Source organism: Cyprinodon tularosa, unplaced genomic scaffold (assembly GCF_016077235.1).
Source record: "Cyprinodon tularosa strain WSP-4 unplaced genomic scaffold, ASM1607723v1 ctg610, whole genome shotgun sequence".
Taxonomy (NCBI): domain Eukaryota; kingdom Metazoa; phylum Chordata; class Actinopteri; order Cyprinodontiformes; family Cyprinodontidae; genus Cyprinodon; species Cyprinodon tularosa.
The window spans coordinates 418,806-431,917 of record NW_024039353.1 but is presented as its reverse complement, the minus strand read 5'-3'; the positions used below and the strand labels follow the sequence as shown (position 1 = coordinate 431,917).

The 13,112-nt window shown below is 36.9% G+C and overlaps 1 protein-coding gene across 1 annotated transcript; it reads left to right on the top strand.

The window, feature by feature from the left end:
• Nucleotides 1-2,090: 2,090 nt before the first annotated feature.
• LOC119798130 lies at nucleotides 2,091-9,718 on the top strand (the record flags this gene model as incomplete). The annotated part of the gene is made up of 1 exon (XM_038307474.1): nucleotides 2,091-9,718. A coding segment is annotated over one exon (923 nt), but the record flags the coding sequence as incomplete, so codon positions are not given.
• Nucleotides 9,719-13,112: the final 3,394 nt, after the last annotated feature.

The window sequence follows — 13,112 nt, the reverse complement described above, 5'->3', positions numbered from 1 at the left end:
TGCCTGACATGTTTCTGGGCAGTAGGTGGCCCCACTTCAAAATTTCTTTAGAAATTTTTCTAGAAACTTGATAGACATTATATTAAGACCCTTCTAGTGCACATATTAATGACATTTTTGATATTATGTAAGGTTTGGCTGTGCAGCTTTTAAGATGAGTTTCTTTCTGCCATTTTAGTGCCAAATAATTCTACCCTACAAAAATCTTCAGATGATTCAATTGTTTTCTGCAGTTTGAAGTTTCTGATGACTTCCTATCACATTTTCATATGTTCTGCAGTTAATTTCAGCTTTATTCATTCAGCAAAAGCATTCCCACTTGCTGTTTCTCCGAAACAGCTTTTTCTAGTTTTAACTACTGTTAAACTAAAAAATTTCAGAGGATAATTTCTCACTTTTTTTCACCAACTGATTTTACAGAGTTGGTATCGCTAGCATGCTATTGTTAGTATGATTGCTAATAATAACATGCTATTAAATGTACTGTATAAGTTAGTTCAACACATAGCCTGAGCTAAGGTTTATTAATATGTTACAAAAACCTAGCAGGCCTAAAGAAGAATTTTAGCTTAGCTAACTTAAGTGTTAAAATATGGTTTCCTACATATTGCTCACTTGCTAATAGTCCTAAAACCTGCTTTTGGAACTTTATAGTAATGCTTTCCATTACTACAAAAAATAAAAGCCTAAGTATTATTTGGTTTAACTCTTTACCCTTTCTCTAGACCAGGGGTCGGCAACCCAAACTGCCCAAAGAGCCATATTAGACCAAAAAACAAAAAATAAATCTGTCTGGAGCTGCAAAAATGTAAAAGTCTTATATATATGCCTCGTATGGCAACACGGGCTCTAGGTGTATTATCCCAATATAGAAAAGGACTATGTGGGCTTAAATATATATTAAGCATTCATGATTAAATGTTTATCCTGGAGCAAATGTCACATAGCAGCATGAGGTGAGGGAGGAACACTGAACGCTCTCACTGTGCGCCGCTTCACCTCCCTTCACCGTGCGGCTTAGGTTTTGTGGCATTGATGAAATTATAGAAACACGTTAAAGACCTCTTTCTATGGTGGACGTGTTTCTGTTGGGCGGAGTTGATTGAGTCGTGAGGAGTCATGAGAAACCCTGAAATCCCACATCCTCCGTTACCATCGTTGCTGGGTGTTATTTATATTTTTAGGATTTGGGGAAAAAATGGCTTAAAGTTCACAGACCTGCATCAGAGCGCTACCTGTTGGATCTGTGGACGGTTTTCCATCCTTGCAACCAAACTAGCAGCAGTAGTGAAGTTTGGAGATATAATCCACTTCTTAAAACTATCTTTGCGCTCCTCTAATTTATCCAGAAGTTCTGCAATCGAAATTTTTCTCTCACTCCCCGCTTGGTGGTCGGCTGCATAGTTAGCTTGCCTTCCCTGGAAATGCCTTTCCAAATTTTATTTATAGTTTTTGACAACCTGTCATTACAAAGCAAACATGCAGGCAATCGTTCCGCATTGATAATAAAAGTAAATGATTCGGTCCATTCTTTGAATCCTCTTTTCTCATCAGCTATCTTCCTTTTTTCCCCTTGGGATCCATGGTCTGAGACACACCAGTTTGCCTGGCACCAAGTTATGACCAATGATCTCTATGGCTATGACGCAAATTATTTTTTAAATTTATTTATTATACAAATGTTTACAGCATTGGAAAACATAATACATTTTTGTTTGACCTCCTGCACGCCATATTAAAACAAACAAAGAAAATCGATTTTCATACATTTTTTAAAAAGCTCCAGGGAGCCACTAGGCGGAATCTAAAGAGCTGAATGCAGCTCCAGAGCCGCCGGTTGCCGACCCCGATCTAAGCTAACTACAAATATGATAAACAAACGTATCTTTAGCCCTTTAGTGAACCATATAAAGTCTACCAAAAATTAAAGCTACTATCTGTTTATGTTTGCTCACTGCAAAATTTGGTTCCTTATTTGTAATAGCTCTATATAAAACTCAGTATGAAAAACTGTATTATTTTAGTCTGCATATAGCTATACATATAAAATTACAAGACATTAATGAATGTTAATGTATTTGTCTTGACAGGCGACTCAGAGCACAAGCCCTACATCTGTGGAGACGCAGACCATGGTATTTTTCCATTAGATGGCTCAGAAGACTACCTGATATTGGCCTGTGATGGATTCTGGGACACCGTGAGCCCAGATGAGGCGGTGCGGGTAGTCAGTGACCATCTCCTGGAGAACACTGGAGATACCACCATGGTGGCCCACAAGCTAGTGGCCTCTGCCCGAGATGCAGGTTCTAGCGATAACATAACTGTCATAGTGGTGTTCCTGCGGGACCCACGCTCACCTCTGCCCACCAGCAGAGAAGATGAGGAGGAGGGCGGGGTGGAGGAACAGGTGGCGGAGGAGGAGGTAACTGAAGTGGAGGAAGAGGACCAGGAAGAGGAAGAGGAAGAAGATGAAGCAATGAGAGTAGAGCGCGACGGAGGTGAGGGAGGCAGTGCGGCAGATGTTGGAGGCAAAAGCCGTGGAGGGTGGCCCCTGCAGCAGTGCTCAGCTCCTGCAGACCTCGCCTACGAAGACCGAACAGACTCACTCACGGACAGAACCAGCCTCAGTTTGCTGGGGCCGTCCCTGGAGGGCCACATCTCTCTGATCCGGGGTTCAAGGAAGCCCTGCTTCACCTTTAGCCCCAACCTCTTCACAGCCTCCTACAACTACCGAGGAGAACGCCCGCTGAGACGCAGGTCATGCGTCCCGTTTCAGGAGCCTTGCATTTCTAGCTTTACGGACCCACTGTGGCCCCAAACAACCATGCTTTTAAGCCAAGCGATGAGGCGAAACCACAGGTGGGATCACATTAGCCGCCAAAGGGGTCGGAGGTGGCTTAGCAGATCCAAAGAGCTGCTAGGTCTGATACCCTCCGGCCACAGGCAGTGCAACTCCCCCTGGAGGCCTGGAGTGGCAATGCCTCACCTGCCCTATGATGCCACTATCTGAAGGTTAAGCCAAACCAAACCATTTCCATGGTTCACTTCTCCCCCGGCCCCACCCACACCCCCCACCCCACCCACCTTTGCCTTCAAAATCACATCTTTCTTTGATAGTAAGTAGTTGTGGCTCCTGCAGTCATTATGTGATTAATCAATCAATGTTAGAGGACCGATACTCTCTGTCCGAAGTCAAAATGTTTCACAATGTAAGCTGGCCCACTGAACACAAGCCCTGCTTGTTGATGCTTTAAGTGAAGCCCGAACCACATCCTCTCTGTTGTGACCACTTATTAGTTGATATAAAATCTGAGCGCCAAACGCTGAACAATAGGATGTATTCACAGGCTGAATGTGACATAAATGTTGAAAAAAAAGCCACTACAGCAAGATATGTATTTGGTGCAGAGCAGACCATCTACTGCAAACAGTTCAAATAAATTTGAGAGGTATAATTTTAAGAAAAATGTAACAAATAATTCCAAGTACCTTTGAAAATCAGTAACAAATGTTATAAACAAGTAGGAGCTTAGTTTTGTTTTGGGCTCTGAATGCTCTCAAGTGATAAAAAATATTAACTTGCATTAATTTATTTATGTGCCTGGTTGTACTATGATCTGTAGAGAGATGTTATTTATTTTGGAAAAATAAAAGAGCAACTTTTGTTATTGAAAGAGAAAAAAAATATACTAAAGGATTCAAAAAGTAGGTTATGAAAGTCGTCCCCATGTAGTTGTAACACTGTAAGGATTTGCTCCCTCTCTCTCACAGCAGCACTAGTAGGATTGGAAGCTGATATTCTCTCATTTTGATAGCCATTCTTTGATGTAATAATTTAGTCTTTTGGAAACCATATATACATCATATGTTTTTAAAGACTTAAGTGTAATAACCATGGTGATGACTTTTTCTTTTTTGACACTTCCCTTATTTTCTCCCACAAAGTCAGAACATTTGGTGCCTCCAGAAGTTATTCACATCTCCTTACTTTTTCTAAGTATAACAATATCTTTTGGTACATAGCGTGCTAAATCTCATAGAAATTTGACAAATTATTTTCAGAAATGTATCAACCAAAGATTTTTACTGAGGTGTGCAATTATTTTATTGACAAAAATTCAAAAGTTAGGTTATTCATAGCTACTGCTGTCTTAACAAAAAAATTATCCCACAGGATGATGCTTCCTCTTCTGTTTTTTGATAAGGATTACCTATTTTTCCCCACAGATTTTGCTTGGTTTCAGGCTTAATGCCCTATGCTATGACTTTCTTGAAGTTTTGGTGGCTATAATCGGGCAGCCCTGAAGTCAGAAGGCTTCCATCTGGAGGCTCTGGGGTGAAAGGTTGATTGCTGGAGAGGTCAGCCATTGGTGACCATTGAATCCAGACCTTCTGGATTTGTCTATCTACACATTCTTTCATTTATCTCATTTCCATTCCTTTGACTTCAGTCCCTCGCTTCTTGTCAGAAAATCCACCTTGAGCTGTTCGTGACCTTAGCAAAGATGGCCTCATAATACATTTTAAAAGACAAATCAGAAAAAAATTTATGCACTTTATCTCATATTTGAGTGTGAAAGCATGTAATTAAATCTTTTATGTTAGAATGTTTACATTTTTAAATAATTTCTGAAAACATAATTTTTATTCAGTTTCTCCTAAGGGGTAATTAAAAGAAGGTTTAATAAATAAAAAAAGAAGGTTGTAAAGGGCTGTGAATAAGTTCTGCTGGCACTCTACATTCTTTATAGCTGTATGTTATAGTCATTATTTTCCTTAATTGAAACTAACAGACTTCGGACCAAATCTTCACAACTTAATTTTGTTACATCATTTTAATTTTCCCCATCCAAGAAAAATGGCAATCTCTCTGTCCATAGTGGAAAACAGAAGGATTGTGTGATATCACTGCTTCTTCATCGTCTTTAAATAAAACATATCATTTTTTGACATAAATATTAACTGACTGTGCATTATATCAAGCTCTAATGGCTTATCCTGCCTTTTTGCTCTCTCAACATGCCTCTGGTATGGATGGATGCTCCCGGTTCGTGGTACTGGAGGCAGATGCTATTCTTCCCCCACCCAGTAATGACCCAGCAATTATCCTACAATTCGTCTACTCTTAAAAGCATTAACTGTCGGATTATAAAAGATTAAATTTCACCTACCTGAATATATGCCTCTTGTTGTCCAGTAAAGATGGGTTGGATGCCTTGGTTAATGGGCTTTTAGGCGGAAGGATATTGAGATGTATATTGTTTTTGTTTTTTTAAGTCTTATAGCTATACATGCATCTGCTTTCAGGAAAAGCATTTTTTAAAAGTATGGTAAAATGATTATTTATACTAATAGAGAAAGTGAAAAGAAAACATCATCTTTATGTTTGAGGCCCACTTCCCCATCACTCTGGATTACTTATCTACAAGATCAATGCATTGATTTCACCTTAAAGCAAACTACTGGGAAGTCTGACAATAGTTTAATAGCTAAAAAACTAATTTAAAACCACTCTGTCAGATAAACAGTAAAGTAGCATAAGACCATTGTTGTGTTGTTGAACTCCAACACAATAATGCAACAAAGGGCCTCCGAACGCATTCTTTTCCATGATATGCTGTGTTTTTATTTAAAAAGAGGATTTTTTTTTTAAGGTTTAGTTAAAAAGGGGTTGCTGGTCATTCATTGATCAATAATAAAAAATACTGTATGAGATTAATTTATTTAAAAGCAACTTTTGGTGTCAACAGTCCTTCTGCAACAATACAGAAAACACCTTCGTTACCACAAACTGAAAGATGGTTCCCTCTGAAATCCACTGAGGCCCGCCACAAAAAAAATTTAATTGGATGTGACTGTGATCTGCTCCAGATTTGGAACGGTGTCCCCCATTGCTGCTGTCTAATATCTAGCTTCTTATTATTATCAGGTCATCAAAGTCTTTAGTAAGCTGAATACTTTTTTCCTATTTAACTTGGTGGATCTAAACTGTTTAGAGTTAGACAATTTTTGTTGTCATAAAATGTGTTATAACTACAAAACGACCCTTTTCTAAATGTACCAAATAATAAATCTGTAAAGACAGTTTTTAAAATATTTTTTTAGTGACTAAAACGTGGGGCTTAAAAATGAACAATGGTATAAACCATAAAATTGACAAGAAAATAAGTAATTAAACTGCAGTTTCAGTTATGATCCAATTTTGTACTGAGTGAACATTGATTTCACATTCTAAGCCAATGACTGAAAATGAGGGAAAATTAAAAGGAAATTAAAATTTTAAAACTGTCATATTTAACATATGGTTGTTTTTACAGACTTCAAGTCCCATGATAGAAAAAGTTAGCCTCCTCTAGCTATCATGATTGGTTGAAATTAACTTAAAAGAAAGATACATTATGTTGAGAACTATCAGTAATGATATCAATTATAAACTATTTGTTTAAAGCTGTCAAATGTGAAATCAAACAGTTATTTCAGCCGTCATAACCAGCGATTTGTGTTAAACCTAACTTTATAAGAGGCACTTTGGCCTCATCCAATCTTTAAAAGGGTCACTTACAGCTTTATTTTAAAAATTTGATTTCACTTACAAAAGGCCCCCTGTTCTGGTGTTATACCTTTAGTCTCATTTAATTACCGTAGCAGCTTTAGCCACTCTGTATACTTCAAAAGACCAGGGTGGTATATATTAAGGTATATACTGCCCTGTGTGTGATAAAGAAACCAAGTGGTGGAATTACATTTCCATTTTAACACGCATTATTATCATCATGTTATATATATATTTGAAGTTATACATAAATGTACCCATTACGTTAAATGATACATAGAATAGCTGTAGGGAAGTAATATTCGACTTGGTAAATAACCCAACGTTAAACTGCTTTGAACGAGTAATCCACCCATATAAAACCAACTGGAGAAATAACATTAAAATTCTTGACCAATTGTTTTAATGGGTGGCTAATTACATGGAAGCATAAGTTATTTTAAACCAGTTAATTTCATTATTGAGATTAAATAGGCAACCAGCGAGGTACAAAGTGTTTTTTATTGACACATTCATCAGATATAAACTAGAAAATATGTATTTATATTCTGTGCTGATCCATTAATCTGCGTCAAAGTTGGTTGAGATTACAGTTTCATTAAGGGTCATGTCATTTGTTTCCATTAGATCAAAATGTTTCCACCGCTGTTAGTAACTTTGGTTAAAGGGACCAAGTTGGCAAATTCTAAAATACAGGGGAAAACTGCCAACATAGTTATTATTTAGAAAGTTGTTTTTATTGAATACATTCCTTTAACTTTTCCCATTAATGGATATGAAGGTTTAACAAAGTGATTTAAAACAAATAGTCCTTAACTAAGACTTAATCTACAAATTGTCTATTTAAGGAGTAATTATTCCAGAATGGATTATATTCCATTGACGAGTAAAATCTGTTCATCACATCCAACTTCTGTGAACATGTGGACAGAACCCGGTCCACCAGTATCACTTCCAGTCTCTAACTGGTGTTATCCTGTGATCATGCTGTTAGGAGAATTAGTGGAGCAGAATATACTTTGTGTCCCAGAATTTGGAGAACTAGGTCTGACACGTGGACACATTTTTGTTTTTGTTCCATTTTTTCGGTTAAGAACCATTTAAACTGGGGAGGCTTTGAGCTGTTCGAAATGTGCTATGAAGAATGCAAACCAAAAGCCATTTAATTTCCCTGTGGGTGCAATGCCACACAATTTATCTCTAAAGGCCTGAAGGGAACAACCATAAGGAATAACAGTCATTTAAACTATTCACTTAGGCATGAGTGTTTGTGTGTATATTCTGAGTACTAACTGGAAGTGGAGCGAGTGGTGAAGGAGTGTACATACAGTAACTGTATTGTAAAACGTTTTTATTCACAAAACTCAGCATTTTCCAGCGCTGCACAGAGATAGAGATGGAGTTCCTGTTTTGTTTTGAACTCATAGTAGGCCTGCCGTAGCTTATCTACAATATTATCCTGATTTTCACTCAGACAGAAATAGTCATACAGAGATACATGAAACTGTTATTTATCCACATACTAATATTGAAACTCTTCAGTGATAACGGCCATATTCCCATTTCAAATAAAGTTTCTAGTCCCAGATTGCCTTGTTGAGGAGAATAAGATCCCAAAACTTGTAGCATTGAATTTTTTTTGTCGTCGAAAAAATAGAGAGGAATAAATGTCTTGAGTTTCTTGTGTTAAGTTCAGTCATTTACTGGTTCAAAGACCACGGTGGTACCGATTGATTGGTTAGCTACAGACCTGATCTGAACCTCATAGACGATTCTAGAGGGTATCATCAAAGAGGAGGATGAGAGACACCAGACCCAACAATGCAGTGGAATTAAAGGTCACTATCAAAGCATCCATTACACCTTAGCAGAGCCACCAGCTGATCATTTTACAGCAGAAGGAGCTCTAACCAAGCCCTGAGGGCAGCAGGAGCATGTTTCAGTTGGCTCACATTCATTTATTCATAGAAAACATCAATTTTAACATTTTCTAAGAGGCTGCATTTTGGGTTTTCCAGATCTGTCGGCCATAAACTTCCAAAATTAAAAGAAACGTTGATGGCTTGATGTATCTCTGTAACATTTCAAGGCTTTGATTATTATTGAAATGACTGAAAGCAATGATTGTTTCAATGGTACTCTAATTTATTGAGTTGTACCTGTGTCTCTTCTGATGTGGGAATATTAAGGATTCCCTTGAGGAATGACAAAGCTTAAGTGGGAAAATTTTTTTATTTAAATAAAAGAAATAATTGTTAGTATTACATGGTTATATGCAGTGAAGAGGCTTTGTCTGCAGATCCAAACCTGCACAAAACAGCTGAGATGTATAGGTTTCCTTTTCAACATGATGACAGCAGGTGTAGTCTCTCTTTCTGCTCATTAAATAAAACTAAACTCCAGGCGTAGTCATAATCACAAGTTTTTTTAATTAAAACTTTGGCAAATTTGATTCAAATCAATACAACATTGTTGCTAAGAATCCCCCAGATCATCACTGTATAAGCAATAAACGTGTTCTTGGATCATTCGTCGTGGTAAATCCTCCTCCTCGCTCTGCTTGCACTAAAAAGAGTCAGATGCCCCCCCCCTTCATGGTGACGTCAAGCAGAAATTCAGCTCTGCTCCCTTTGTTAGTGCTGTCCAACTATAGGGCCCATCATCAATCTGTACCATGTCTATGTACACAACCAGCTTTTTCCTTTTCTTTGTAAGCAATAATGACGTATTATAAAAGGCTCTCTGTGGGTTTGTCTTCTGCTGAAGGATGCAGTTAAACGTCAGCCATATTTAAAAGATGCAGCTTCCCATTCACTTTTTTTTTAATCTCTGATGACACGCAAACTGCTCTGAGTCTGAGCGGCTGTCATGGCTGCCATGATGTGAGGAAAAAGTGAATGTGAAGCTTTAGACAGAAATGAAGATGGAGGAAAGTTTATTTTCCAAAGTAAGCTTGGTCAGCTCTATGGTAGGACTTCCCGGACCTATGCACTGTTCGGATATGGACCAGTACATTATTTGCTGTGGAAAGAAGCCGATCAGTTCACCGGGGGTCAGAGACAGACCCCCGCTGAAATTCTGGTCCTCCAGGCTTGAAGACAAACCCTACGATTGGTTCTAATTCAACATGCAGGTTAAGTAAATAAAAAACTGTAAAACACATGTTGAGTACCTGTACTATCTGTGTTCCTGTAGTATATAAATATGTGTATTGTAACTGGTGAATAATAATGTATATATATATATAAATATATATAAAGATTAGACCAAGCGTCTGGCTGCTGCTTCTTTTTCTTTAAAGGCAAGGCAAGGCAAGGCAAATTTATTTGTATAGCACAATTCAGTACAAAGACAATGCAAAGTGCTTTACATAATTAAAATATAGGAAAATAAAACAGAATCAAAGCAAGAAGGAAAAAAATAAAAAATGCAGAAACAAAAAAGACCATTAAAAACAGTTGGACTAAAGAAAATAAAAAAAAAGTTGAACTAATGATGTTTTAGTTGAACTGTTTAACTAGAACAGTCGAAGGCAATCCTAAACAAATGTGTTTTTAGTCTTGGTTTAAAGGAACTCAGGCTTTCCGCACTTTTACAGTTTTCTGGAAGTTGGTTCCAGATAAGTGGAGCATAGGAACTAAATGCTGCTTCTCCATGTTTAGTTCTGGTTCTAGGTACAGTATGCAGAGCAGGCTGGAGCCAGAAGACCTGAGTGGTCTGGAGGGTTGATACACTGATAGCAAGTCTGTGATGTATTTAGGTGCTTAAGCCATTCAGGGATTTATAGACTAACAGTATTTTAAAGTCTATTCTCTGAAATACAGGGAGCCAATGTAAGGACCATAGAACTGGGGTGATGAGTCAATGATCATATGTAAAGATAAACTAATTTCAGCAACATATTTTATGCTGTTCTGCTTTAAAAGTGTTCAATATGCAACAAGCATGCAAAGAAAAAAACCCAACAAAATCATCAGAGGATGCACGAACTGATCAGCCAGTCATTGGAAAGGAAAAACTTGACTTTTAATGCACAGATCAGACCCTTTAAATTATATTTGTTGGGTCTTTAAAATCAACCTTTTCTAATAATTAGCTTCATATTACTGCAATTTATTTTGGGTAAAAGGAAAGTGCCAATGGTGCATTTCCTGTTTCACAATTTTTAAAGTTATTGTTTAGAAACACGAAAGGATATATTGAAGTTATGAATTTCTAATGCAGATTTAACCAATGAGTTAAAAAAAAAAGATTAACTAGAGGTGTTCTAGTTAAACTCACATTGAGTTATAAAGACAGGAGGCAAGAATCTACGCCCTGCAAACCTAAATAGGCCTACAGAATTTATAACAATTAAAATAAATCTAAATAAATAAAAAGGTAGGATAATTAAATATAAGACAGCCAAACATTAAATTCTGGTAAAAAAAATCTTGGATGTATTAATCAACAATAGATTGATCGATCAAATCAGAGGTGTAGCTGTTTATAATATTAAAAATGTACATTGCTGGACTTTATGATTATAATAACATAAATGCCACACATTTTTGTACTAAAAATATCTGGTACTACCCTGTTGGTGTGCTCTGCGTCTGTACGACACGAATACAGTGTTCAAGTAAAGTGGGTTTACTCTTTGTTTTCAAACCAATCTTTAGTGAGTTCAATATTGCACCTTTTTTATCCGATGCTCTTGATGAAACTCAAAAACCTACTAAACCGTGTCTTCTAAAATAAAGTACTACTGAACCATGATTTCTGTGTGCTTTTACTCTAGAAAAACGAGTTAGGAAAAAAATTTACCTGCATGTTTTGGGAGGATTTTCCTTTTTTCTCCCTAAGAAACAATAGATTTTAATGGAACAAACAATTTATGTAGCTGGATAAATGTTATTACTTCTATTAGATAAGTAGACAGAGATGGGATTTTGTTTTCTGGGTCTACATCCACCCAGTTGCACTTATGCACACAATCATCTTAATGATACATAGAACGGTTTGCAATTTGGAGTTCGGCCTTGTCCGGGATCATATTGACAGTCTGTTACGAGAAAGCTGGAATCAAACCCACAACTTGCAAATTGCCAGATGTCTCTTATTGATTGATTGCCTTTATTGATCTCACAGTGGAGAAATTGACTCATTACATCAGCTCAAATAGTCAAAGGAGAAGAGGGAGGGGCAGAAGGAAGAAAAGGGTGCAGTTTATACTTATTATTATACTGGGTTATTGCAAAGAGTGTTTACATGGGTATTAATATCGATGGATATTTATATTTATATATATAGTTAATGCACTGGGTGTCAAATATAGAGAAACAGGTTATTGCACAGGGTATCAAATTGTAATTGCATTAGTTATTGCCCTTGTGTTGCATTATAGAATCAGTGGGGATGTCCAGCTCCTCAACAAGCTTACATCCATCATGGTGTCCATGATGGATGTAAGCTTGGAAAGCAACCTGCTCTCAGCCACTTCCTCCACTGCGTCCAGAGTGCAGCCCAGGATGGAAACGGCCTTTTCTACCAGTTTGTTCAGGCTCTTTCTGACCTTTGGAAAATGAATGGGATATATATATATTTCACTGTTACCAATAAAAAATAGTTGTCTTGAAGGTGAGCTTTAAAAGCAGGTGGAGATCGTCTGTCACTTTTCCATTTGTACTTTTCCCATTTTTGGGGGTAGTTAAAGCAGCTGTCTGTTGCTGAATTATAAAATTCCCATAAACGTATACTTAATGCAATCTAGTCTAATGGCTACAGGCATTACATTCTTCCCCTTTCGGGTTTTTATGTTTCTGATTTTTCGATTTCCCTGTTATTCATTGAGGTTTTAATAAGTCCTGATATATACAGTACATTTTTCTGGATGGGCATTAACACTTTTATTCATTTGCATTTATTTTTCTTGAGGCTTCTCATACTCCAGTCTTTCCAAATTTGGTTTTATTTCTCTTAGTTCTTTTTATTGATTTTACCTTTTGCTTAAAGTTTTTTTGAGTTTCATTTTAAGGTCCATTTGCGTTTTTTAGTCAATACCTTCACTTTCTGTTTCCGCTATTTAGCTCCACAGGTTAATAAATCAGTTAAGAGATGAAATAAGGACACTCCGATGTTAGCAAATATTTAAAAGTGTTCATATTAACATTCATAGAAATAAATATGTAAAAAAAAATGCTGTAGAGGACAGGAAAGGAAGGGAATAGGCAACAAATAAAGGTAAGAAAGTAGAAAGGTGAGGATGAAATGAGGAAGGTGAAAAAAGGGAACAATGAAGATTGAGGGCTGTGAAAAAAATAATTGATTGAGGGTGAAGAAGGAAGTATGAAAGATGAACAGAATTAATATTAAAGACAAAGGAGTAACAATTTACAAGACATTAGACTAGGAAAGTTCAAGAAACATATTTTAATACTTCTAGTTCCTTATTTAGACCTGAAAAGATCATTTCAGTACCTTTCTAAACTGTGCAGAAACCCTAAATAATATCTCAGCCTTTGAAATTGGACAACCTGAAATCCTATCGTTTAGTTTTTACATTTTCACATTCAAA